Source organism: Mixophyes fleayi, chromosome 2, assembly GCF_038048845.1.
Source record: "Mixophyes fleayi isolate aMixFle1 chromosome 2, aMixFle1.hap1, whole genome shotgun sequence".
Taxonomy (NCBI): domain Eukaryota; kingdom Metazoa; phylum Chordata; class Amphibia; order Anura; family Limnodynastidae; genus Mixophyes; species Mixophyes fleayi.
In genome coordinates this window covers 149,966,475-149,991,512 of record NC_134403.1, presented here as the reverse complement: position 1 = coordinate 149,991,512, position 25,038 = coordinate 149,966,475, and the positions used below count along the sequence as shown (strand labels likewise).

At 39.1% G+C, this 25,038-nt stretch overlaps 1 protein-coding gene and 1 long non-coding RNA gene across 2 annotated transcripts in view; both read right to left on the bottom strand.

The window, feature by feature from the left end:
- CREG2 (cellular repressor of E1A stimulated genes 2) overlaps window positions 1-20,201 on the bottom strand; it is a 38,760-nt gene extending 18,559 nt beyond the window's left edge. The window contains exons 1-2 of the mRNA XM_075200228.1: window positions 19,714-20,201; window positions 17,022-17,191 (exon numbers count right to left, since the gene is read on the bottom strand). Of these exons, the coding sequence (XP_075056329.1) occupies window positions 17,022-17,191; window positions 19,714-20,169 (626 nt within the window). The 5' untranslated portion in view covers window positions 20,170-20,201. The remainder of the gene's footprint in view (window positions 1-17,021; window positions 17,192-19,713) is intronic.
- Window positions 13,268-16,489, bottom strand: LOC142141595 (uncharacterized). The gene is made up of 3 exons (XR_012688690.1): window positions 14,421-16,489; window positions 13,621-14,094; window positions 13,268-13,566 (listed from the first exon to the last, which is right to left on the bottom strand). It is a non-coding gene; the product is annotated as an uncharacterized LOC142141595 (long non-coding RNA).
- Window positions 20,202-25,038: the final 4,837 nt, after the last annotated feature.

Here is a 25,038-nt window from a genome sequence, read left to right as displayed (position 1 = left end):
TTTAGTAAATTGTCTGCCAGCAGAGGAGTCTTGCACAAAGTGACATGGGCTTTGTGACCATGGCTTGCTATATTTTATATAGGCAAAAATAATTTGATGTCAAAAATACCACTTATAATCAATATAATTAGTGATCAAACACATATTCATGAATAGGATAAGGAATGGCATCCCATACGTCGAATAAAACTGTGTGTCATGCAGAGATTTAGAGGAAATCAGTATCAGCTCAACTAATCCACTGGACATATGCATGTTTGGTATCTATAAATTGGTAAATTTGTATTGGATTTATTAATAATAAAACTGGGTCTATGTGACACTCCTCAGGAAAGATATGTTACATTTTAGCATTGGGTATTAAACAGGGAAGATGTAAATTGTAGTGGTAAAATGTGTCACAGGCCTCCCATGAATACCAACCCCAATAGGAGGGGGAAGGTGACAAAGGGCTAGATTTACTAAGCTGCGGGTTTGAAAAAGTGGGGATGTTGCCTATAGCAACCAATCAGATTCTAGCTGTCATTTTGTAGAAGGTACTAAATAAATGAAACCTAGAATCTGATTGGTTGCTATAGGCAACATCCCCACTTTTTCAAACCCGCAGCTTAGTAAATTTAGCCCAAAGTGTCTTTAAAAGATGAAACAATTTACAAGAAATGGTCAGCTTTTTAAGCAGTCAATATTGATAAACTGTTCATCTTCCAAGCCAATTTCCCTTGGCGTAGATTATACAACTCATATGTAAGTTTATATTCTGAATATTTATACTTCTATTTTACATGTTTTGCTGTGTGTGTTATGTCATCTTTTATAAATTGTTTTTATAACCTGTAAGCATTGTACATTTTGTATATTAAATTGAAAATGTAATAAGTGCTGTCCTAATTGCTCTAAACAAAATCACTGCCTGTTTAGAATAAGTTGATTGCTTGGCTGTGTTAACCCTATAAATACCAGTATGGGAAATGTTAACTATTTTTGTTAATAGAGCGCAGAGTGTACCTAATTGGTTAATTAAGTCATAGGTGTTCTACATGCATACGTAGATGGAGTCAATTGGGGAGAGGTGTGGATGTGTGTGCCTCTGTTGGGAAGGGACCATTTAGATGTGTAGCCTAAGGGATAGGTGAGAGTCAAATTGAGACTGGAATCCTGTTTATTCCCTTATGATAAACTTCCAAGTCACGAGTGTGCAGAGTTCAGTTGTTAACAGGTAAATGTTGTCAGGAGTGGTTTGCAGACAAAATAGAGGTGATATTATGGTGTGACTGTTTGATTATTTGATAAGTTATTAGATCAGGGAACCAGCAGAGGAGGCTATGTCTGACAAACGTTCTTAAGAAATAAAGCAATTTTGGATTAACTAACACCAAATTTCCTACTGTGTGATATTTCAACAGGTGCAAGATTATTTTAGATATGAATCATTGTGTGAGACTCTGCAATTGAAAAATATATAACTATAATAAAATTTATATTTTGGTACCGATTTGTTTAGTATGTTACTAAATTCTTATTGATTTCTAATCAACTTATAGTATCTGAATAAATTATATAATCTCCGGGGATATTGATTTATGCATTTAAGAATTTTAAGGCCTTTTTAACTCCCTTAGCAGCTTAACTTTCATTTGGTATTCCTCACAATTCTTCACTTTTGTATGCTTAATTCTAATACAGGATACACACTTATGCAATTATCAAGCAGATCACACAATAAACGACCGTTTGGTCAGATATTGCAAGAGTGTGCACACTCCCACAATCGTGTTTTATCATGCAAAAAAAAAAACATTGCATTGTTTGACTTGGTTTTATAAACTTTATAAAATCACAGTCAACAATGGAACCATGTTGGGCAAATTTGAAAGTTTGTATGCCCTCACGACGTACTGTTCAACAGCGCAGCCTTTCTGGGCGTGCATATTTAAATCTATAACGTATCCTACCTGCTGTGTTGTGTAAACATACAACATAAGCAGATGGAAATATAGTGCTGTTTTCAAAGAGAACCAATAGTAAACGTTCTTTGCATGCTCTATATGTCATATATTTGTTCCTGTACCCAAGTCGATACAACATAAATTGTAAACACGTACAAATACATATTCTCAATAAAGTCTTAGGGCCTGATTCATTAGCGAACGGATCTGCCGTTTTTTGCGGATCTTACGAAAATCTTCTCTGTGCATGCCAAGAAAAGAGAGATAAGAAGGATAATCCGTTGCGTAAGTGAAGATTTTCTTAAGTTAAGATGAATATCCTTCTCAACTGCACTTGACAAATTTTTTTGACCACTTAAGAAAAAAGGGTTGGGAATAGGAGGAGAATGGGCGGAGATCCGAAATAAGTTAATAGTAGGTGTTATTTGTACTGACTTAAGAAGAGTAGGCGTTACCTCCGTATCCGTCGGATAGTTAAAAAGTAAAGCTGTGAGTTTTAACTTAACTCTTTCTTAAACTTAAGGAAGTTCAGGGTCATGTTTGAATCCACAGCAGCTACAGCAGCAGTGCTGAGTAACAACAATAAACTGTTCTAAAAGCATTGTTCGTTTAAAACACTCACAACTAAATATGCACAACATACATCTTAATACACTTCACACTTTTTTTTCTATATTTAGCTCAAACATTAAACATTGTGTATATTTTTTTCAAAGCAACCTCTTTTTAATTACAACCACAATTGTAATAAATTGCAATGTAAAGTGGCTCATGTGTCAACAGTTCGTTGCTAGTGTTTGTAAAAAGACAGCTAAGAACACGCTAGTAATAATATAAAGTATAACAGCTTAATGTATGAAAATTTTACGGGTAATTTGTGCGAACATAAACCAAGCATACTCTTACATCAGGGACACTTTGGACATCCACACAAATATGGGAAGGGGGGGCACTTTTTAGCTTTCATCTGTCGATATTTCCTTTGTCTTTGCAATCAAGTAATTTTGAACAGCTGCTTCTTTGTGTTGTAGCTGCACACAATTTTCAACATGCCATTTAGCCATATTCCACAAAATATAGCAGGAATCAAACTCATGAACCCACTGATGAAAAGTGGATTGTTTTACTACTACGCCAATGTGCAGGTGGAAACAGTATGTGCATGTAATAGACTAGAAGGAGAAGCTGAGTATCAACGTCTCTCATAACAAACAGTTTTAATAATTTTAACTATTATTATTATTAGACTTTTTTTATAGGGCGCCACAAAATTTCCGCAGCGATGTACAGAAAACAGACAGTGGACAATACAGGGTAGTACAATACAGAACAGTGAACAAAAAATACCGGTACTTCAAAAGCTCCAAACATAGCTAGCAGTGCAGTTGGAGGAGAAGATAAAGGTAGAGAGACAGGAGGGAAGAGGGCCCTGCTCATAAGAGCTTACATCCTAAAGGTAGGGAAACAGACGGGAGGCACAATGGGGAGTCAGAGGAAAGAGGAGCGAGTAGCAGAACAGGGGCTGAGAGGGCAGGAGATCAGGAGTGAGGGTGGTATGCTTTGAGGAACATGTGAGTTTTGAGTGCCCCTTTGAAGGTGCACAAATTAGGGGACAGTCGGATGGAGCGTGAGAGGTCATTCCAGTGGAGGGGGGCAGCACGTAAGAAATCTTGGATGCTGGAGTGGGATGAGGTAATCAGAGTGGAGGAGAGGCGACGGTCATTGGCTGAACGCAGGGAACGGGATGGAGAGTGAATGGAGAGAGGGTTGGAGATGTATGGGGCAGTGGAGTGGGATAGGGCCTTGTAGGTCAGGATAGTTTGAAAAGGATTCTGTAGGGGAAGGGGAGCCAGTGAAGGGCAAGGCAGAGAGGGGAGGCAGAAGAGGAGTGGTGTGAAAGGAAGATGAGTCTCGCATTAATGTAATAATCAATCACTTATATTATTATTATCAATTCTAGAATGAAATATTGGAGCCTTCAATCCTTGGTACATGCACAGTTTAAGGGCTGCCTCTGCCCCTGCTGAGATTATCAGATGTGACTTTTAGAGCCATAGCACTTTCAAAAATAATGATGGAGCTTGATTGGTAGAGTTTTCTTTAAAATAGACCAAAATAAAGGCTTTCCTTTATGTACTACCAGGCCTTAGCTGGGACATGTTTGCTTCACCTGAAAAATATTCAGTAATCAAGGAGGATTGACAAGTTTCATTTCATGCAGAAGGATCAAGACATGGAGTAGTTGCCTTTTGCGGCTTGTAAGTATCTAGTTATGTTATTCCTTTTAGGTTATTGTGGTAACAAATTGTAGATTTTACTGTTTGAAAGTACAGGTGTGTACAAAGTACACAGTCAACTAATTTTTAAATTAAAAATGGCCCAAGTTTGATTTATTTTTCTCTATTTTAAACATTGAAAGAAGACAGGCATTATGGGTTCCAGCATGACCTACATTGCAACTCCTCTAACCAATGGGATGAAGCCAACATGCATGTGTTTATAATTTTTAGTTTACAAACGAGTTGGTATTTTCAGTTTGTTTTCATGTTTCATTTGCTTACTGTAATTGTGTCTATAAATAAATATTAAAAATTTATTTTTGCAATACTCATTCACCTGTAACTCTCTGCTGCTGCTTTGGATACTGTTTAACACCCTCTTCTCCTACACATCCTTAACTCCATTGTCCATCTAGACACAGTTCTCTCCTGGGTCACTTGCTACCTCACTAACCGTTCCTGTAGTGTACCCACCTCTGGCACATTCTCCCTTCCACTCTCACTCTCTATTAAGGTCTCACAAGGCTCCTTTTGTGGCAAAATGTTATACTTTAATATTGTACATCTCTAGTGTTGGGGTACTAATTTGGTAATTTGGCCTCCAATACCATCTCTACGCAAAAGATACCTAAATGTACATTGCTTTCCCTGACCTATTTCTTTCACTATTTGTTGAAAACCATTGTCTTTCTGCAATCACCTCATGGATGTCACAACGATAGCTAAAGCAAATCATGTTCTAAACTGACCTTATTATTGTCCCTCATGCCAGAGTCACCAATTGGCCTCCAATCTCAATCACTGTCAATAACACCACTATACCCTCTGTATTGTCTAAAATTTAGTTCCTCAGTAAGTTTGTGAAGAGGATTGGAAGAAATTAGGGTCCCAAAAATGTATTACTTTGAACTTTATCAAAACCATATTCAAAAGTTAAGTTTTAAATTAGACCCATATTTTAAACCATAAGTAAATTACTGTCTGCTTTTTGTGGTAGTTACCTCAAAATTTTAAACTTTTTTTTTACATTTACAACACAGCTAGGACAAAAACTATCACACTTATAAATCTAGTGCCTGTTATCAGGTGCCTACAATTACAGCTTCCTGTTATAAAGTGCCAGTTACTGCGAATAGCGGAGTATCCGTCACCTCTTTGTTAGGATACGATGAGTGAATGAATGACAGGCAGACATGTTGCACACAGGTGTAGAAAAGATCCGTGAGTGATGTGAGCTCACCCACATGTGCTCAGAGAACCAATCAGAGAGCAGAATATTGGAGAGTAGCTTAGTTCCAAGATGAGGGCGAGTGTATTCGCACACATGGAGCCAAGGGTGTTGGCTGAGTTAATGGAGAGTATGAGATGAAACTGCAGGCGTACCAGAGGGTGCACAGGCACATTTGCCTGCGGTTTCACAGCCGCAGATCTATTGTGCAGCTCCAGCGTCGCTGGAGAGACCTGAGGCGCCGCCAGCCCCAGTTTTTGGCCGAGCTGAGTGATGAGATTTTAAGATGTGAGTTCTCTATTATTTGGTTACAAAACTGTAATACACATATTTGCTTTACTTTTTAAAATATTTCAAAGTTTACACAAGACAATGTAGACTGAAAATATATATCTGGATCAAGATTAGAAATGTCACTCCCCCTTCAATGCCACATGTTTTGGGACACATGAAATTGTGTTTTTAAATTAAATTTACTATCCCTACTGATTGAGGACCAAGCTCATGACCCCAGTGTTGTGAGGCCAAAGTGCTACCCACTAATGCACCTTTCTGACATTACCTTCCAGACATTTATAATATAACAGTGGCAGATGTGTTATATTGCAGAAAGATTTGAACGCCATACTTGTAAACAATGTCCACGCTCACAGTTGCCCTTAGATGGTTTTCACATATTAGCACGCCAAACACAAATACCTCCTGTATTATATGTCCCTTATCAGTCAGTAATTATCTGGTTGATTGAATTATGATGGGCCCCCAAAAAAATGACTATTTGACAATTACAGACTAAAACTTAGACAGTCCACATCTCTTAAGCCTAAAGCAAACATTGTTAAAGGCCATGTGAAAGTGGTGTGTGTCTGTCATGTTTATATCCTTTTTGTAAAGATTATCTTTATCTGTGTTGCAAAATAAATGATTCACAATGTCTGATCACATTATTATCTGACTACATCTATATAATTGTTAACCAGGTTGATTTTTCAACAATACACTTATATGTTATATTTATTCTAGCAGACCGTAGACATTGTTCCAGACGGGTGGAGGCAGAGGATGAGGTTGCGCCAGTGATGGAGGCAGAGGAGAAGGAGTTTGCGCCAGTGGTGGAGGCAGAAGAGGACGTTGCGGCAGTGGTGGAGGCAGAGGAGGAGGAGGAGGAGGGTGCACCAGTGGTGGAGGAGGAGGAGGTTGCGGCAGTGGTGGAGGCAGAGGAGGAGGAGGTTGCGGCAGTGGTGGAGGCAGAGGAGGAGTAGGAGGTTGTGGCAGTGGTGGAGGCAGAAGAGGAGGAGGAGGTTGCGGCAGTGGTGGAGGCAGAGGAGGTGGCGGAGTCAGGAGTGTTGGAGGTGGCGGGGGTGGACCTGGAGGGGGAGGTTCCTGCCACACAGACAGTGTTGGAGGGGGCGAGGGGTGATGCAACTTTTCAGAAATGTATTCCTTTTGAGTCACATTGTAGTTGAGCAAAAATCATTAATAACCACATGCCCTTTTCCAAATAGCTAGTTAGCCATTAAACAGTTTTCATCCATGATGGCCATAAGAATAATTTTTGAGGTTTCAAGTAAACCCAAGCCACCACACAAATGTGTATCTATAAGTACATCTGCCACCCAAAAGTAGTAATCCTCTGCCTAGTACTGTGTTTAGCATACCATTAACCTTTTCCAACAATGTAAAGATATTAAACACTTCATGCCTCTGGTGATCCCGGCAAAAGAGACAAACAAAGTACACCCTTTTGAAGTAATATATGTTTGAACAATTAGCTAAGCATGTTTTTTCCTTTTTTATCAACAGCTCAAGAAGACACCCAGGCTGTGGATGAAAATCAAACAAGGCTATCATCCATGATATTTTAAAATATAGAAGAAAAATAAAACAATATTCTAAATTGTTAAAAAAAATGTTTATCTTTTGAGTCAAAATTTATAGTTAATTAAAATATTTCTACTGTTGTTTTTGTTTAAAATTATTATTTATAAAATTGTTTTGAAAAAAAAAAAAAAGTTGTGTGTGTCTTTTGTTATATAATTACAAGAAATGTGTCGAGGTTATTTTAGCCAATAATGGCTGGACATTTAGAACATACCTTAATATTTACATTGGTCCCTTTGCACTACATCTTAATTTATTTGCTAGCGAATTACATGCATTTGCATCCACATGCGCTCAGTTCAACTCAAACACAAACATACCCATTACAAGATCATTCGTGTAGATGAATAAGAGGGTGTGTTTATTTAGCTCATTAAAAACAATTCAAAGTCATTTGTCCCAGGCTCTATAAATATGTAAGTGTTGAAACAAATAATGAGGTTACAACTTTCCAGCATAAATACACTCTGATTGTGTTTTAACATTTGTAAACAAACTCCTCGCACCTCCCACATTTGCCATTACGTAACACACTTTCTTATCTTGAAATAAGAAGCGGAAGTTAAGGTATGGATCTTTAAGATGAGCTAATTGCTTAAGATCTGTTGCATCTTATATTCCGTTGTGTAAAGGACTGATGGTGGGTGTGTTTTTCAACTTTTCATTTCTAATTGAATTGCAAATTTCTTATCTTCCCCGTTTCCTCTTAAAATACTCATCGCAACTTACGATGAGGAAAAATCAGGCCCTTAATTATTTACCGATGTGCTATGTGTTTTGTTATTTTTCCATGATAAAGTTCTATCTATCTATCTATCAGGGCCATAAGGAGGGCGGTGGGGATTGTGAGATCGCAAGCAGGAGGGGGTGGAACGCCCGCTATTTGTCCCAGGTCTATAGAAATGCAATGCTATCAAAGCAGAGCATCGCATTTTGGCATCTCTCCGGCTGATATCACAACACTGTCAGTGCATAGGAGTCGAGCAGAGCCAGAAGAAGATAAAGAAGAGGCAGAAGCAGAGAAGCGGACAGGAAGAGAAAAGAAGAAATGGTAATTAGAGCTTCAGAGAAGGGGGGCAGGGGAAGTGACTTGAGAGAACGGAGGGGGGGGGGGGAGAGTGTCTACAGAGAACACATTAATATGGTTTTTGGGCTGGTGGTGGAAATAGGAATTTGTATTAAATGGAAATGTTATTAATTTACTGTGTTAGATCTACATAATAAATGAGAATGCTATTAATTTAATGTTGGGGCTGGTTGGTAGGGAGGAGGCCTAATTATTAAAAGTGGGAACTTTTAATTTAATGTTGGGACTGTATGGGGGGATAGGCATATTTATTAAGTGTAAATGCTAAAAGAATTAATTCTGAGGCTGATTGGGTGGAAGGAGGCCTGTTTGTTAAACAAAAAAAAAATAAAGATTTAATGTCTGGCTGGTTTATGGGGAGGGAGTCTCAGATTGTTCTCACTACACACTACTTCAGCTTTCCAGGAGGTGAATATTAGCTCTCTTTTTTCCAAACAGGACTCCAACATTCCAGGATCCAGGCAAGAAGCATGTGAGCTATAGACCCCAACAGCAACAAATGTATGGGCCTTTATTGCAGGCTTATCAAGGAATGCGACCAAATAAACCAGAATTTTCTTTTTAAATGCTTTCATTTTCCAACAAAGAACATTTTTTAATTTTCATTAATTACCTTTTCACAATATATAATGTAATGACTGATACAAAACAAGATACACATAAATAAACTTTAAAATGAACAATAAACAAATCAATAATGAAAGCTATACAGCATCCAAATACAGTTATTTGCCATCGCAATATAATAATTTAACAAAGAGCAGGGCATTGCAATTCGTGATTCCAGTTTTAGTACTTTCTGAATGGATATCTAATTTCATCGCTATTATACAAAGGTAAGTACTTTATTATATATGACTTTGTTTATATATGCCTTTTGTGTGGATGGGCAAATTACAATACATGTTATATGTATTTTTAGAAATTTCATCATGACATCTGATAAGAATGTACAGCACATGAAGGATTTTATTGAGGCTTATAGATCACATCCCTGCTTGTGGCAAAGCAAGTCCAAGGACTACTCCAACAGGCAGAAGAGGATGAAGGCTTATGAGAAAATGGTGAGAGTCAGTCTTCCTCACTATCCAGCTGTAACAGCAGATTGGGTCAGAGGGAAGTTCCGCAAATAATTAAATAAGATGAAGACTTCTAAAAGCTCTGGGGCAGCAGCTGAAGTTATGGCACTTCGATCTCCTGAGGCTCACGGCAGATCAGGAGATTGTCAGATCATCTACTGGAAACTTGACCCATGGGAGTTAACCTATTCATCTGTCTCTCAAGAAACTGAAGACATACCAGTAAGTGGCATAGTAATTAAACACACAATCATGAGTCAAAATGAGTACTTTAATATAACACAGAATGTCAGTGTACATATATTATAACACGTTCTGCCATGACACGATCCTTCACCATTAAAATATTGTAAATACTCCACCCTGATTAACTTGGCCTTTTTGCTGTCATTTTTCATTTGAGAGGACTCCAGTGGTGTCAACCCTACCATTTCCTCAACATAATCTGTACTTGAACTTGTGATGCACACAGTGGGGTTTTGTGCTGAAGATAGTTGTGTAGGACACAACATGCCACCACCACCTTCCCTATTTTGTCAAGGTAAAGTTTAATGGTGGTATGAAAAATTCTCCACCCATAATTAATATACAAAATGCATTCTCCACTACTAATAGCCCTACTCTTGATCTGTAACTGAACTTCCTCCTTTCTGGTGTGAGTGCTTTTTGGGGAAAAGGTTTTAAAATACTAAATGCTTCATCAGCTACAAATAAAAAATTAAGTCCTAATTTTGATTGAGTATTTGTGTGAAAATTAAGTCCATTGTTTTTAAGCATTTTATGGAAGGGTGTCTGTTCCAATGCCCCTCCATCAGACACTTTGCCATTTTTTTCCAATGGCAAAGATAAATTCCTAATTTTTATCCACTATGGCCATTCAGGATAGCACTAAAGAATCACTTGTAATTGTAGAAATAGGAACCTGTTTTAGAGGGTGGCATAATTCTGACTTGTTTCCCATCTGTGGCTTCACCACAGTTTTGGAAATTCCGCATTTCTTCAAATTCTTCTGCGATAACTTACCATTCTTCAACCTTTTATGAACTAAAAAAGAAAGATTGCTTTAATGTTATATAAATACAAGCATCTAATATTATCATACTATTTTACTTTAGTGATTTTAATGCGGTATAGGATATTGTTGAGACATCTGCTCCAACCAAGCTAAGTTCAGAAGCCGCTCAGCAACCCACTCTTCAATACTGTCAACAACCTGGCAGAAGGTGCATGAAAAGGCCATCAGAGGCGGACACAGAGGTCATGACTCGATACTGCACTAAAAGGCTGATGGAAAAAGAAGACAATGATTGTGACCTGATGTGTGCAGAAAACAGGGCCGAGCCCAAACACTTAATTATGGAGGTCCTTTATAGGGCCAACAGAGGGGAACTCACCCAGTACACAGAGCTGACAGAAGTCCCCCTGAGCCATGCCCAAGAGTTCTATAGGCATGCCCCATTCCTTCATTTTCCACTACCTCCCCACAGGCAACATCAATACATGGAAAGACACTCCAGTACCCCTCCTGGCCTCACAGATCTTAGGTTTGATAATACCCAGAACTTGAGTTGAAACAGCTGTGCTGTACTTGAGATCAGCCAGTGTTCTTCCAGTAGCTAAAAATCTCATGGGAGCAACCAGTCTCTGCTCTGCAGATATTGGTCTCCTTAAATATCTGTCCTCCTTTGTATGAGTGAGGTGACCACTTGCAGCAGCTCCTGGAAAGTAGGATCATTCATCCGCAGGAAATTCCTGAAGTTATCAGGATCATATCTCCTGCAGCAGTGGCATATATGAAAAGGACTCTCTCCTCAGGAACCAGTCCTTGGTCAAACAATTGCGATGTTTGCTTCTCCTTTTTCTGCTGTTTATTGTATGCAGCGTTGTCACCATGTCGAATAGCAAACAAGCACACAATTTTCTTTTATAGGGCAGACTCATTATAACAATAAAACCTACCTAGTGTACAGTTCTGCAGGGAGTGAACCGAACAATTACTGGTAATGATGCCATTTCCTCTTCCTAGATGTTTGTGTGTGTGTTTGTATGTATGTATGTATGCGGTAAGGTTCAGCCCATTATTTAAAATAGGTTTACATATTGTTGCAGGGACAACAGATATGTGTATAGTGTGTACAGAGTCACAATCTTTTCAGCACATGGTTATGAGAAATGCAGATCTCAGATCTGATGGTAAATCAGAAGTGTGTACATATGAATCGCATGCTCATCTGGACTTTCAGTTGTTGGTAAAATTGTTACAGAACTCACATCTGAAGTAAAATTGTATAGGTGTGTACCCAGCTTTAGTTTTACCTTGTTAATTAGCTGCATCCTTTGCTATGTCTGTAAAAATCTTTTAAACAAGTGTCCAAAGTGCACTCTGTGCCGTGCCATCTTAACGCATGGGTACGCTGGGCAGTTGCCCACAAGCACAGGGGCCCCATAGCATGCCAACTTTAAGTACATTATTTTGGGAGATTTATTCAAAACCTTCAAACCGTCTTTTTTAAAATGTTCAGATTTACTAATCACCTCAGTATCAGCTGTTATCTATACATGCGATCTTGCTGTTGGGAATACATATCTTGACCTTGACGAAAACAACGTACACGTATTAATTGTTGCCGCCCATGCTACCTACTAAACGTAAATAATGAAAGAAATGGAATGGAGCACAATGAGGTTTGAAGGCTATGACGCGACAGTGGCTTTGTTTCGGTTTTCTTTCACTCTGTTCTGCACCCTTTGACACAAAAATGTCGATAGTTTACATTTTTATTCCTGTAAGTGGTTGTGTAGGTAGGGCCCCAGTGCACTGCTTTGTCTGGGGGCCTCTAATGCTGTTAATATGGCCCTGACTCTATGTCACATTTACTCAGAATTTCTCCAGTGCAGGTTCACCTCCTTTGGGTACCGAATGTGGCAACAAAATGACCTAAATCTATTTTAACTACTCCAGCTCAATGAGTTTTAAATAAAAAAATAGAGTTCCATTTTAAACATTTCCAGTGCCAAATCCAGGAAAACACAGTGTCCTATCCTGCTATCTGGCTTCTTCAGGTGCCCCATGAAAGACATAATAGGCCTTATTTTCTTTGTAAAATCGCGTATGCCTGGAAACTGACTATATGTCAGTGAACTCAGTAATGTCCAATTAGTTTTCAAGCACAAAAGAGACTTATGACAGCATGCGATTTCATGGGCGGAACAGGGAGGGGAATGTGCATATGCACGTAGACAATGTACAGCAGCAGCATCCAATTCAAGCTTTGGGCATCTCATTTTTCTGTCGCATCACTTGCACCAACTACGGTGTAAGTGTCGATTACTAATGACGACGGTTCCGTAGATATTCATAACATCCTAATTAATGTATTTTATGGAGAAAATGTAAAAAAAATATATTTTGTCATCAATGACCATATTATTACTAGGTGATATATATATATATATCTATATCTATATATATATATATATGTATGTATATATATATATATATATATATGCATGTATATGTATATATATGTATATGTATATATATTTGTATATATACATATATATATATATATATATATATATATATATATATATATATACTATATATATATTTTTTGTTTTCTTTTGGGACTTTATATTTCACATATCTATTGCCTATCGCAGTGCATTGTCTGTTAGAGCAGAGTGCACCTAGACCCAGATTCAATAACAGACGTATCTTTACATCTTTTAGTCGTGGCTTAAAATGTAACGCTTACAGTAAATGGACGAATAACCAAGGAAACTTTTTTTAAAGTTTGTGTAGTATAAGAAACATACATCAACAAAAAGTGACACACCAAATCAGACTGAAAAGAAAAGTAACTATTTCTATTTGCGCCCTCCTTTGACCCAACATTTGTTGTGCTGGTCGATCTTGACTTGCCGCTGGTCATCCATCCTCTTGATTCCAGAGGTTGTGGAGGAGCAGATACTGGCTGAGGGGCAAGAGGGCCTGCAGATGGCAGTGGTGCAGTAGAAGGCAGTGGGGTAGGATGGAAACCTTGGTGCTGAATATAAGGGTAAACTGGGGGTTAAAATGAGGGAAACCTTGGGGAGGATACTAAGCGAAACCTTGGACCTTGGAGAAGATAATGAGGAAAACCTTAGGGAGGAAAATAAGGGAAACCCGGTGACATAGGAGCTGGAAGGGAGAAATGTAGTTTAGAGGGCGGAGGGGAAAAATGTGGCATCGAGGCAGCAGGTGGATGATTGATGTACAGGGCAAAGAGGTTGGTTAAGCGCTTCAAGGTAGAATGGATATGTTTAAATGCAGAATGGATAAGTGACTGCGTTGTATTCATTTGCACCGTATTGTGCTCCAATATTTTATTGCTTTCGTACATTTTGTTGTAAAAAATATTCAGACTTGAACTCTGCGCACTGCCTCCTGCTTCCTCATCCTGGGGCTACTGTTCTGCATCTGTCCCCTCACGAGTGGCCTCCTCTTCCTGCTCACTCTCTGTATCTTCAACTAACATAGTGGAAGCCATATGCCCATCGCCAATGACCCTAGCATGTCTGTAGTGTTTACAGGTCTTATCCTTTAGGCCACCTGTGTGAAACAGTCAATGTATACTATCAAAAACAAGTCTAAAATGCTTGTGCAGACATACATATAAATATAAACGCATTTGGCTTAAAGGTCACATAATATTCACAGAATGCTACACAGCCATAATAATTTTTTAAGAGTTAAAAAAGGTTGAAATGTAAGCTTGAAAATGTTAATATTTCTTTATTTATGAAAGGTGTTGGTCTTGGTCTTCCCATGCCTATGACAATGTTTTGTTTGTTTGCAAATATAAGAAGAATTGTACTAGTTAAGCAGACCACAACTCAATAATTTCCAAGAAAAAAGATAATAAATGCATCACTTACTGTTTCTTGATGTCAGTCACAGACCTCCTAGTTGGAGCCATGGCATTGATCTGCACCGTGATGTCATCCCAAATGCCTGGACTTGCTGGGGCGGATAGCTGCCGGCTGGTATTCAGTCTATCCACCAGCAGCTCAACTAGCACTTCCACCTGACTTTGACTGAATTTAGGCTGCCTACGCTGTGTTGTGGAGAATTGGCTTGTATCAGGTGTCCCCTCTTCAGAAGGCATAATGGAAATCCAAAAATCCAACAATCCAACAATCCCAATATGTGGAATCACAAAATGACAGGGTCTCACAACTCGGTATATGAGCTAAGAGGAGAAGAATGCTGCATATAGGGCTGTAAAGCTGTGTCTGCAGCGACGTAGCACAGTGCAGCTCCAGTGCCACTGGAGTGACCTTAGGAGGCAGTTGCGGAACTGCCATTGGTTCGGCAGGTGCCGTGCTCCAGGGCCCATGGAGATAATAGGGCCCACTGCATAATAGATGGAGAGAATCAGGGACTCCGGTTCCATCCTCCCTGCAACTGGGCCCACAACTCGCTAGTTCCACCAGGGTAGGGAGGAGGCAACTCTAGCTCCTCTCAGAATTAAGGGGAGAAATTGGAAGGAATAAATTCACAATTAAAAAAACAATTTTAATAAATTGATTACAGTTTTATCTATCCCAGTGTAGAAGAGAAAGTAATGTGCCTTGAAATGAGCTTCAGTGGATAAGGCCTGATATGTAATAGCGATGTTTCAGTATGTTAATGTGTTAATAAAAAATAACATTCACTTTAGGATACTGAAGTTTACAAATACCTCAAAGGTCAAGTCCATATGCAAGTGGTGTAGAGATGTATTTATTTGGCCAATGATGGGGTGGGTTCATGTGTGCCATTTGATAATTAATGTTTAAAACTAACATTATATCAGGGTATGTACGTATGTAGGAGAGAGTGAGATTAAAAAATGGTAATTATTTAATGTGTCATATTTCTTTTAACAGAATGTCTCCTCAGCCTTTGACGCCAACAGGAGGCCCAAGATCTGAGGCCATGATGAGAGCCATTATGAGGGCCAGGGAGAAGCCCTTTCCCCAACCTCCCACCAATCCCTTTCCCCACTCACTGTCCAATCCCTTTCCCCACCCCACGGTGGGGAAAGGGATTGGAAGGATTCAGTGGCACCATCATGGGAGGGCCCACTGATCACAACAAAGGTTTCCCTGGAGGAGGGCCAAGTGGAGGAGACGGAGGAGGCAGGGACATCCCAGGCCCCTGCATAAGAATGTAAGTATTGTTTTTTCATTTTTTTTTGTTTTGCAACATAAACATGTAGGCTTAAGATATCTTCTCTTTACTTGTGCCTTCGGCTTTTTTTTATTTAATTTTCTTGCAGGTGGTCTACATTCCCCTGCCCAAATATTCTAAAAGAAATAGAAAAAAAAAAATAATCTTCAAGTATATCGAAGAATTAAAAAAAATGATTATAATGTTTTGTTGTTGTTTTTTACTAAAGGTCATTTTATTTTTCTTCTAAGCAAATGTTTTTTTAATGTGATGGAGAAAGAGTTATGTTCTATGTGGGTTTTTAATATCATGAAATTACATCTTAATGTGCACAGTTTGATGTGATGATATTGCATGATACAAAGGGTTAATATGCAGGCTTAGTATGACAAATATGTCATGAAATCCGTGTGTATAATATGGTGAATGAGGATAAGGAAGGAATTGCACGCCTGTGCTCTCCTCTGTCAATTGGTAACACATATGCAGGTCTTGCACAAAGATACGTCTGCCAGTGAATCAAATGGACAAGCAAATAAAAAACGCACCACTACATTACGATCAAATTTACATCACGTAAGTGAGTTGCCCCCGTATTCATCAAGGAACGTATTACCTGCAAACGCTGGAACGCACATTGCATTCTTTTTATTTCTCTTGATGAATCAGGCCCAATAAGCACAGTATTCTCATCTGCACTGTTTTCCCAGGGCAGTTTCTGGTGGAAATCAATTGTAAAGTGGACTTCTGATACACTACATTTTCTGAATAAGGCTGCCTGGATTCTTATGACTATCTCACTTTAATGACAAAAAAAATAAATCAAATTGCACTATGAAATGTTTTTTTGTTGTTTTTTTATGTACACGTTCTATGACTGATGTGAATGACAAATATCCTCTGTACAACACTGCGGAATTGGTGGCGCTATATAAATAACTGGTGGTGATGATGATGATGATGGGAGATATTGTGAGGAAGATTTTACATCATCAAGAAAAAGACAGCAAAATAAGGAATCAACACTTGAAATACATTTATACAAGTCTTTTCACATCTGTGAGAGGGAAAAAAGAGACTCTATATTGAATTTAATAATTAGTTGTTTTTATATGTTTTGTATTAATTAGTGAAACCTATTTTGTTTGAAATCACTAGCGCCAATTTCTTCTCAATATTGTGTTGGTGTATCTTCCTTTATTGGGGACTTAAAAAAAAAGTATGGAATGGCTTATTTAACCTGAGAACTCAAACCACAATTGTATCCCAATTTTATGTTTCAATAAGCACCCTTCCTTTACAGAATGTCAGTATCTCTGTATTACCTGCAGATGTCACCATCTGAATCTGCAAATGTGAAAGATGCAACTGGATTCTTTATCAAATCTGTGATGAAGCTGGACTTCGGAGTAACATAAAAGAACGGAATGCCAGTACTGTTACCCATAGGGCCATCACTGGTTAACAGAACCTGTCCAAATGGTACTTCTTGGATCTGCTAAACAAAAAGACACAGGAATGTAACAATCATTTATAGTGTAATCATTTCAATGCATTGAAGTTTATACATTATTTGATAGAAATGTTTTTGTTGTTGAAAGAAACATGTAAAGACAATACTATCATGAAGACTTTGGACCATATGTAATACATGTAATGTATTCCTTCCACCACTGCGTCTAGATGATTCCCCCAGCGCATAGCAAGATGCACAGCTACACCATACTTACCAAGTTTCCGGGAGAGGGGGCGTGACTGGAGGGCGGGAGGGGGCGGGACGAGGCCAATCGCGTCATTTTATCCCCCTCCCCCCCGAAAACAAAATTTGCGCCGCTGAAGGGCGGGGCCAAAATGACGCGATTGGCCTCGTCCCGCCCCCCAAAATGGCGTGATTCACCGAGAATCGCGTCAAATGACGCGATTCTTGGTGAGATTGGGATGCAGGAGAAATGCCAGCTTGCCCGAGAGCCCGGGAGACTGACCCGAATTTCGGGAGTCTCCCGGACTTTCCGGGAGAGTTGGCATGTATGAACTACACTCCGGCCTCCGCTGCAAACTAGAAGTCCAGCTGTATTTGTGTTTAATGTGATGCCTTTTTTATTCTCTTAGCCCAATGTAAGTAAAGGCTTCAAACACAACAAAGTGCCACTTGTACTAAAGATCATCTGGATGTCACTTTAATCATGATTCATTTAAGCCATAAATAAAGTTAAATCAAATAGTATTTTACAAAAAAATCAGAAAAGTTTATTTAGAAAAAGGGTGGTACTAAAATTGTAGGTGGGTGGACTTTTTGATGTGATATATACACTATACTGTAGTGCGCCTGATAAGTACATAGTTTACAACTGTGCCATACTACAGACATAACAAATCCTTAGAATGCACGTTAATTATTCATGTTTCCAGCAAAAGTATCCATTTGCACCATAACACACATGCCAAGTATGTACTTTAATTGATATGCTATACATATCTCACAATATATTTCTAAATGTTAGCAGGTCTGTTGCTTCCTTTGTGCTATGTTGATTTACAATGAGAACTATATCTCATTATAGTCATGTAGCTTTGTATCTTCTGGCAAAGTGAAGCCTAACCACAATACATGATTTCTGGATTACATTAAGATGAGAGAAGTTGTGTCAGCATTTTACATGAGTCATGATTCCTAGAGGAACAGGCTGTTTTACAGAGGGGTGAAGTTCTGTTCATACAATCTTCAGGTTCACCATTACCTAGAAGGCCATTCCTCACTTTATTTTCAATTCACAGTTTGCATAATGTATAATCTATGAATAATGCTGGTAAAATAATGGTAATCTCTAGATTAAATAAACTGCCCAATTTATCAATTTCTACCAAAGTGTAACATTCACAAATTTCTGTCTAAAGCTAGAAAACTTTACTTTCACCCTCGATTACATAACATTTGTTGGTAAATGGTAAGGCATCATTAACTTGAAAATGGCACATTTTGGTGACATCCAATGACATCACTTATGATCGCGCACACTCCCCGCCCCTTATCTGTGACATCACTAAATCTGCACCCTATCTACATTTCTTTTGTGTAATGTTGGCATGTCATGTGGGCAGCACTGTGGCTCAGTGGTTAGCACTTCTGCCTCACAGCACTAATGTAATGAGTCCGATTCCTGAACATGGCCTTATCTGTGTGGAGTTTGTTTGTGCTCCCTGTGTTTGCGTGGGTTTCCTCCCACAATCCAATTAAAATCTGAATTTGAAAACATACCCTCAGTTTGCTAAATTGGACATTGTCACGGTGCGTTACATTTGCATATAGTAAGAGTGGTTCTCTTATGGTAACCAAGCTTAGTTTCTCTGGACAGATTGGTTACTTAGAAGTTTTTACTATTCTCTAGTCCTGTAGTACTTCTGTTATTTCCTTGTACAATTTATGAGCTATTTATAATATGTATGAAGTGAAGTACTTAAAGAACAGCAGAGTTTAAATTATCATCATGTCCATTGATCATATTATAGGCGTCAGTGACTTATTTCAGCATAAAAGGTGCTGATTATTCCTCTCTTAGGTATATCAGAATAGCAACTCTCAGTTTTAAATTTGCATTCCAATATTTACCATTAGCTATAAAGCAGAAAGGAGTATTAGATTACTGATGATGACATATGAATAAATAAGACAAAACATTACAACCCCCCAACAAAACCCACACAATTCTACAATAGCAATATTAGCAGTGTGATATTAACTGAGGATCTCTGTGTACAGGGAGAATGAACAAAAAAACATGTGCTGTCCATGCAGCCCTTACACTTTACAGTATATCAGAAAAGGAGCATCTTTGAAGCAGAAAACCCCTATTAGGCAAATAACACAAAAGCTACAACTGTATAGCAGCTGCAGCCATAGTAAGATATATCATATGAACTAGAGCACCCAAATAATAGGGTTTACACATTGCCTGACAGATACATATTCAATGTGACAAATGCACAGTGCACACATAATAAAATATAACGAGCACTTACTGTTTCCTGGGTAGAAATAGTTGCCAAAATGCCCCATTTGCTTTTATGGGCCAGTATTCGGGCATATGTGGCCAGCTTATGCTGAAGGGCAGCTGCAGGAGAAGGGGGGCTCTCAGTCACTGTGCTGATTTCTCTTTTGTAGGAGAACATCCTAGATGGTGAAGAAATCTGCTTGGACATGTCAGGCCCGGTCCTGGATTTTGTTTCTCTGTCCTCCTTGTAAGCTGAAGCTGGATAGCTTTGCTTCCACATGCTAATTGTATCTTCCAGCAGTGCTGGCAAAGCATCCTCAGTGGAGGAGCTGTCCAATTCTTCTTCTACTTCATTGGTAACTGACCATGACACCGAGTTTAAAATCACATAACCTTGAGCATATGACAGCAAAGTGCACCCAAACAGCCATAATAAGCAGGATGCATGAGCAGTTGTTTTGCAACTGAAGCAACACACAGACATTTTGAGCCTGGCAAATGATGCTGGAATCTACATTCGTCTTGCTAAGCTTGGGAGATGTCACTGGAAGGCTGTGAGCGCCATCTACTGGACAAATGGAAATTTAGGTGGTTTTCCTGCTAATGTACAACACAACTATTTAGAAAAGACATCCAGTTAAAATATTTTTGCCTATGTGTTTTATTTATTTATTTTGTTTACTTCGATTGAGTTTGTTAAGTCCTTCATATATAGCTGATATTTTAGCTTTTTAGGCCAGGAGCACACTTTTAGTAAGTGCCATGTGCACAGCAAATAGTGTCAGACATTTAGGGGCATATTCAATTGTTTAGAATCCCCGCGGCGTTAAAACTATTACCGTTATTACGGTAATAGTAAGCTGGATTTCAGCTCGCAGCGAGCTGAAATCCAGCGAGAAAACTACCGTAATAACGGTATTTACGCGCACTATTACCGTAATTATGGTAATAGTGCGCGTGCTGCAAGATTTTTGGCTATAACACCAACAATTGAATGTGCCCCTAAGATTGAGATCGTGTAACAAAGATTCCACTCCAGGAATTAACCTGTGGTTCATTAGTCCATTTTCACTGTGGCAGGTGAACCCCATGCTCGTGATCTCCCTTTTAGAGTTTACTAAAATATATTTGATTGCCTATCTATTGTCTTCTAGTTCTTGCACTCTCAAAGACCTACGCATTTCACAGTTTATAAATCTAGCAAAAAAAAGTAAAAAAAATTAAATAATATACACAAAAATATACAGAAGCAGATATAGATGTATGGAAAGGCCTCTTAGGCTCAGACTTCGGTCCAATTGCGTGCCATATCTTGCATGAAATTGCTCTGCGCATACTTAGAAATGAATGAATGCAAGTGCATGCAATTCAAGTTGAATACGAAATGACACTTCCAACAACCTATGATATGATGGGCGGTTGGACGTAAGCAATGTACAATAAGGGCGTGCCTAGGTCGAGTGCACATACATTTGTCCGATTTAAGCTCTGGGCTTCACTCAGGTACGTGAGTTTTAGCCATATCACTTGCACCAACTACAGGGCAGGTGTAATTGGCAATTGATAGTGATGGTGGAACATGTGTTTGCAAGAGAATCTAGAAAAATGCATTTTATGTACAGTGGCATTAATAACATCAGGATATTTATATTTCATGTAAACAAAATGATAGAAAAATAAATATTTAAATATTTTTTCTAAATGTAATTTTGTTAATGATTATAGTACTAACAATTGTTAAAAAACATTTTCCATACGTTCTGATTGGACTTTATATTGCACACACGTATTGTGCGTATCCTACAGTGTTCTGTCTGTCTGCATACGACAAGTACTGTGTGTAGCCAGAGCATACTCACATTTTCAAATGGAAACATTTCCTTAGATCCACATGTACTTAAATAATGGTGTATGTGTGTCCAATTTAAAAAAACGCAAATTGCATTCACATTGCGTTCCAAGATGATCGGGCCCTCAATGTCTTTTTTTATATTATTTCTTACTTATGCATATACTTTTCTAGTTGAGAAGGTAGTTGCGCATAGGACTCATATGTGCAATAGCTTACAAAAGTCATGATCATTTATAATAACTGTACAATATTAATTTTGTGAATAGAGATGAAAAGTGGTAGATGTAGCGGTGAAGGGTGTTGCTGTCAGGAGCTTTGTGTGCTGAGAGGTGGACAGGGTACAAATAACTTTAATCCAGTCCTGTATACAGCAGTTCATGCTGTGACTGCACTTAAAATGTTTGAAGTTATATGCACCCTTGTGAATATCTGCAAGACATTGCCGTCTGTGATTATCCATTTGTGTGTCACGGTCGTCTGAATTTCTTGATCCGATTCGGGACCCTTGGGACTAGCTGGAGCAGGACTGAAACAGAAACTAGCAGCCTGGATGATCTTCCTGCTCATGTTCTTGCTGAATGTAGAATATTAAACAGCAAAAACAGAAGTTTCTTTTTGGGTGCACTCAATCCTCTAATTTAGAGGATTGAGTGCACCCAAAAAGAAACTTCTGTTTTTTGCTGTTTAATATGATACGATAATGTTTCTAGTACAAAAGTGGAAGCTGCTCAAATCAATTTATAGGCCATAACAGGTGCTTGAAAGGGTGGGGTTATCCTGCAAGGAACATACACACAACATTTTTTCCCCAGCACACTGCTATAGCCAGCAACAGATCTGCCATTTCTACTGTAGATAAAAATGCTAAAGTCTTTGTTGCACACATTTGCAAATGTATGTTTAAGCCATCCGCCACGCCAAGGCGCTTTTGCTAATAGGATGGTCCTACTCTAAACAATGAGAGTCCCATATATTTGGGCCATACATATGTGTTTTTAAATTGAGAGCCAACTTACCAAAGAGGTACCCCAGAAGCCTCCAAACAGCAATTCAGTGCCAGTACCCCCTCTCAGCTACTGACACCAACATGCCTCTCAGACAAATACAAAAGTGGAAGCTGCTCAAATCAATTTATAGGCCATAACAGTTGCTTGAAAGGGTGGGGTTATCCTGCAAGGAACATACACACAACATTTTTTCCCCAGCACACTGCTATAGCCAGCAACAGATCTGCCATTTCTACTGTAGATAAAAATGCAAAAGTCTTTGTTGCACACATTTGCAAATGTATGTTTAAGCCATCCGCCACGCCAAGGCGCTTTTGCTAATAGGATGGTCCTACTCTAAACAATGAGAGTCCCATATATTTGGGCCATACATATGTGTTTTTAAATTAAGAGCCAACTTAACAAAGAGGTACCCCAGAAGCCTCCAAACAGCAATTCAGTGCCAGTACCCCCTCTCAGCTACTGACACCAACATGCCTCTCAGACAAATACAAAAGTGGAAGCTGCTCAAATCAATTTATAGGCCATAACAGGTGCTTGAAAGGGTGGGGTTATCCTGCAAGGAACATACACACAACATTTTTTCCCCCAGCACACTGCTATAGCCAGCAACAGATCTGCCATTTCTACTGTAGATAAAAATGCAAAAGTCTTTGTTGCACACATTTGCAAATGTATGTTTAAGCCATCCGCCACGCCAAGGCGCTTTTGCTAATAGGATGGTCCTACTCTAAACAATGAGAGTCCCATATATTTGGGCCATACATATGTGTTTTTAAATTGAGAGCCAACTTACCAAAGAGGTACCCCAGAAGCCTCCAAACAGCAATTCAGTGCCAGTACCCCCTCTCAGCTACTGACACCAACATGCCTCTCAGACAAATACAAAAGTGGAAGCTGCTCAAATCAATTTATAGGCCATAACAGGTGCTTAAAAGGGTGGGGTTATCCTGCAAGGAACATACACACAACATTTTTTCCCCCAGCACACTGCTATAGCCAGAAACAGATCTGCCATTTCTACTGTAGATAAAAATGCAAAAGTCTTTGTTGCACACATTTGCAAATGTATGTTTAAGCCATCCGCCACGCCAAGGCGCTTTTGCTAATAGGATGGTCCTACTCTAAACAATGAGAGTCCCATATATTTGGGCCATACATATGTGTTTTTAAATTGAGAGCCAACTTACCAAAGAGAGTACCCCAGAAGCCTCCAAACAGCAATTCAGTGCCAGTACCCCCTCTCAGCTACTGACACCAACATGCCTCTCAGACAAATACACAAGTGGAAGCTGCTCAAATCAATTTATAGGCCATAACAGGTGCTTGAAAGGGTGGGGTTATCCTGCAAGGAACATACACACAACATTTTAGAGTAGGACCATCCTATTAGCAAAAGCGCCTTGGCGTGGCGGATGGCTTAAACATACATTTGCAAATGTGTGCAACGAAGACTTTTGCATTTTTATCTACAGTAGAAATGGCAGATCTGTTGCTGGCTATAGCAGTGTGCTGGGGGAAAAAATGTTGTGTGTATGTTCCTTGCAGGATAACCCCACCCTTTCAAGCACCTGTTATGGCCTATAAATTGATTTGAGCAGCTTCCACTTTTGTATTTGTCTGAGAGGCATGTTGGTTTCAGTAGCTGAGAGGGGGTACTGGCACTGAATTGCTGTTTGGAGGCTTCTGGGGTACCTCTTTGGTAAGTTGGCTCTCAATTTAAAAACACATATGTATGGCCCAAATATATGGGACTCTCATTGTTTAGAGTAGGACCATCCTATTAGCAAAAGCACCTTGGCGTGGCGGATGGCTTAAACATACATTTGCAAATGTGTGCAACAAAGACTTTTGCATTTTTATCTACAGTAGAAATGGCAGATCTATTGCTGGCTATAGCAGTGTGCTGGGGGAAAAATGTTGTGTGTATGTTCCTTGCAGGATAACCCCACCCCCTTTTCAAGCACCTGTTATGGCCTATAAATTGATTTGAGCAGCTTCCACTTTTGTATTTGTCTGAGAGGCATGTTGGTGTCAGTAGCTGAGAGGGGGTACTGGCACTGAATTGCTGTTTGGAGGCTTCTGGGGTACCTCTTTGGTAAGTTGGCTCTCAATTTAAAAACACATATGTATGGCACAAATATATGGGACTCTCATTGTTTAGAGTAGGACCATCCTATTAGCAAAAGCGCCTTGGCGTGGCGGATGGCTTAAACATACATTTGCAAATGTGTGCAACAAAGACTTTTGCATTTTTATCTACAGTAGAAATGGCAGATCTGTTGCTGGCTATAGCAGTGTGCTGGGGGAAAAAATGTTATGTGTATGTTCCTTGCAGGATAACCCCACCCTTTCAAGCACCTGTTATGGCCTATAAATTGATTTGAGCAGCTTCCACTTTTGTATTTGTCTGAGAGGCATGTTGGTTTCAGTAGCTGAGAGGGGGTACTGGCACTGAATTGCTGTTTGGAGGCTTCTGGGGTACCTCTTTGGT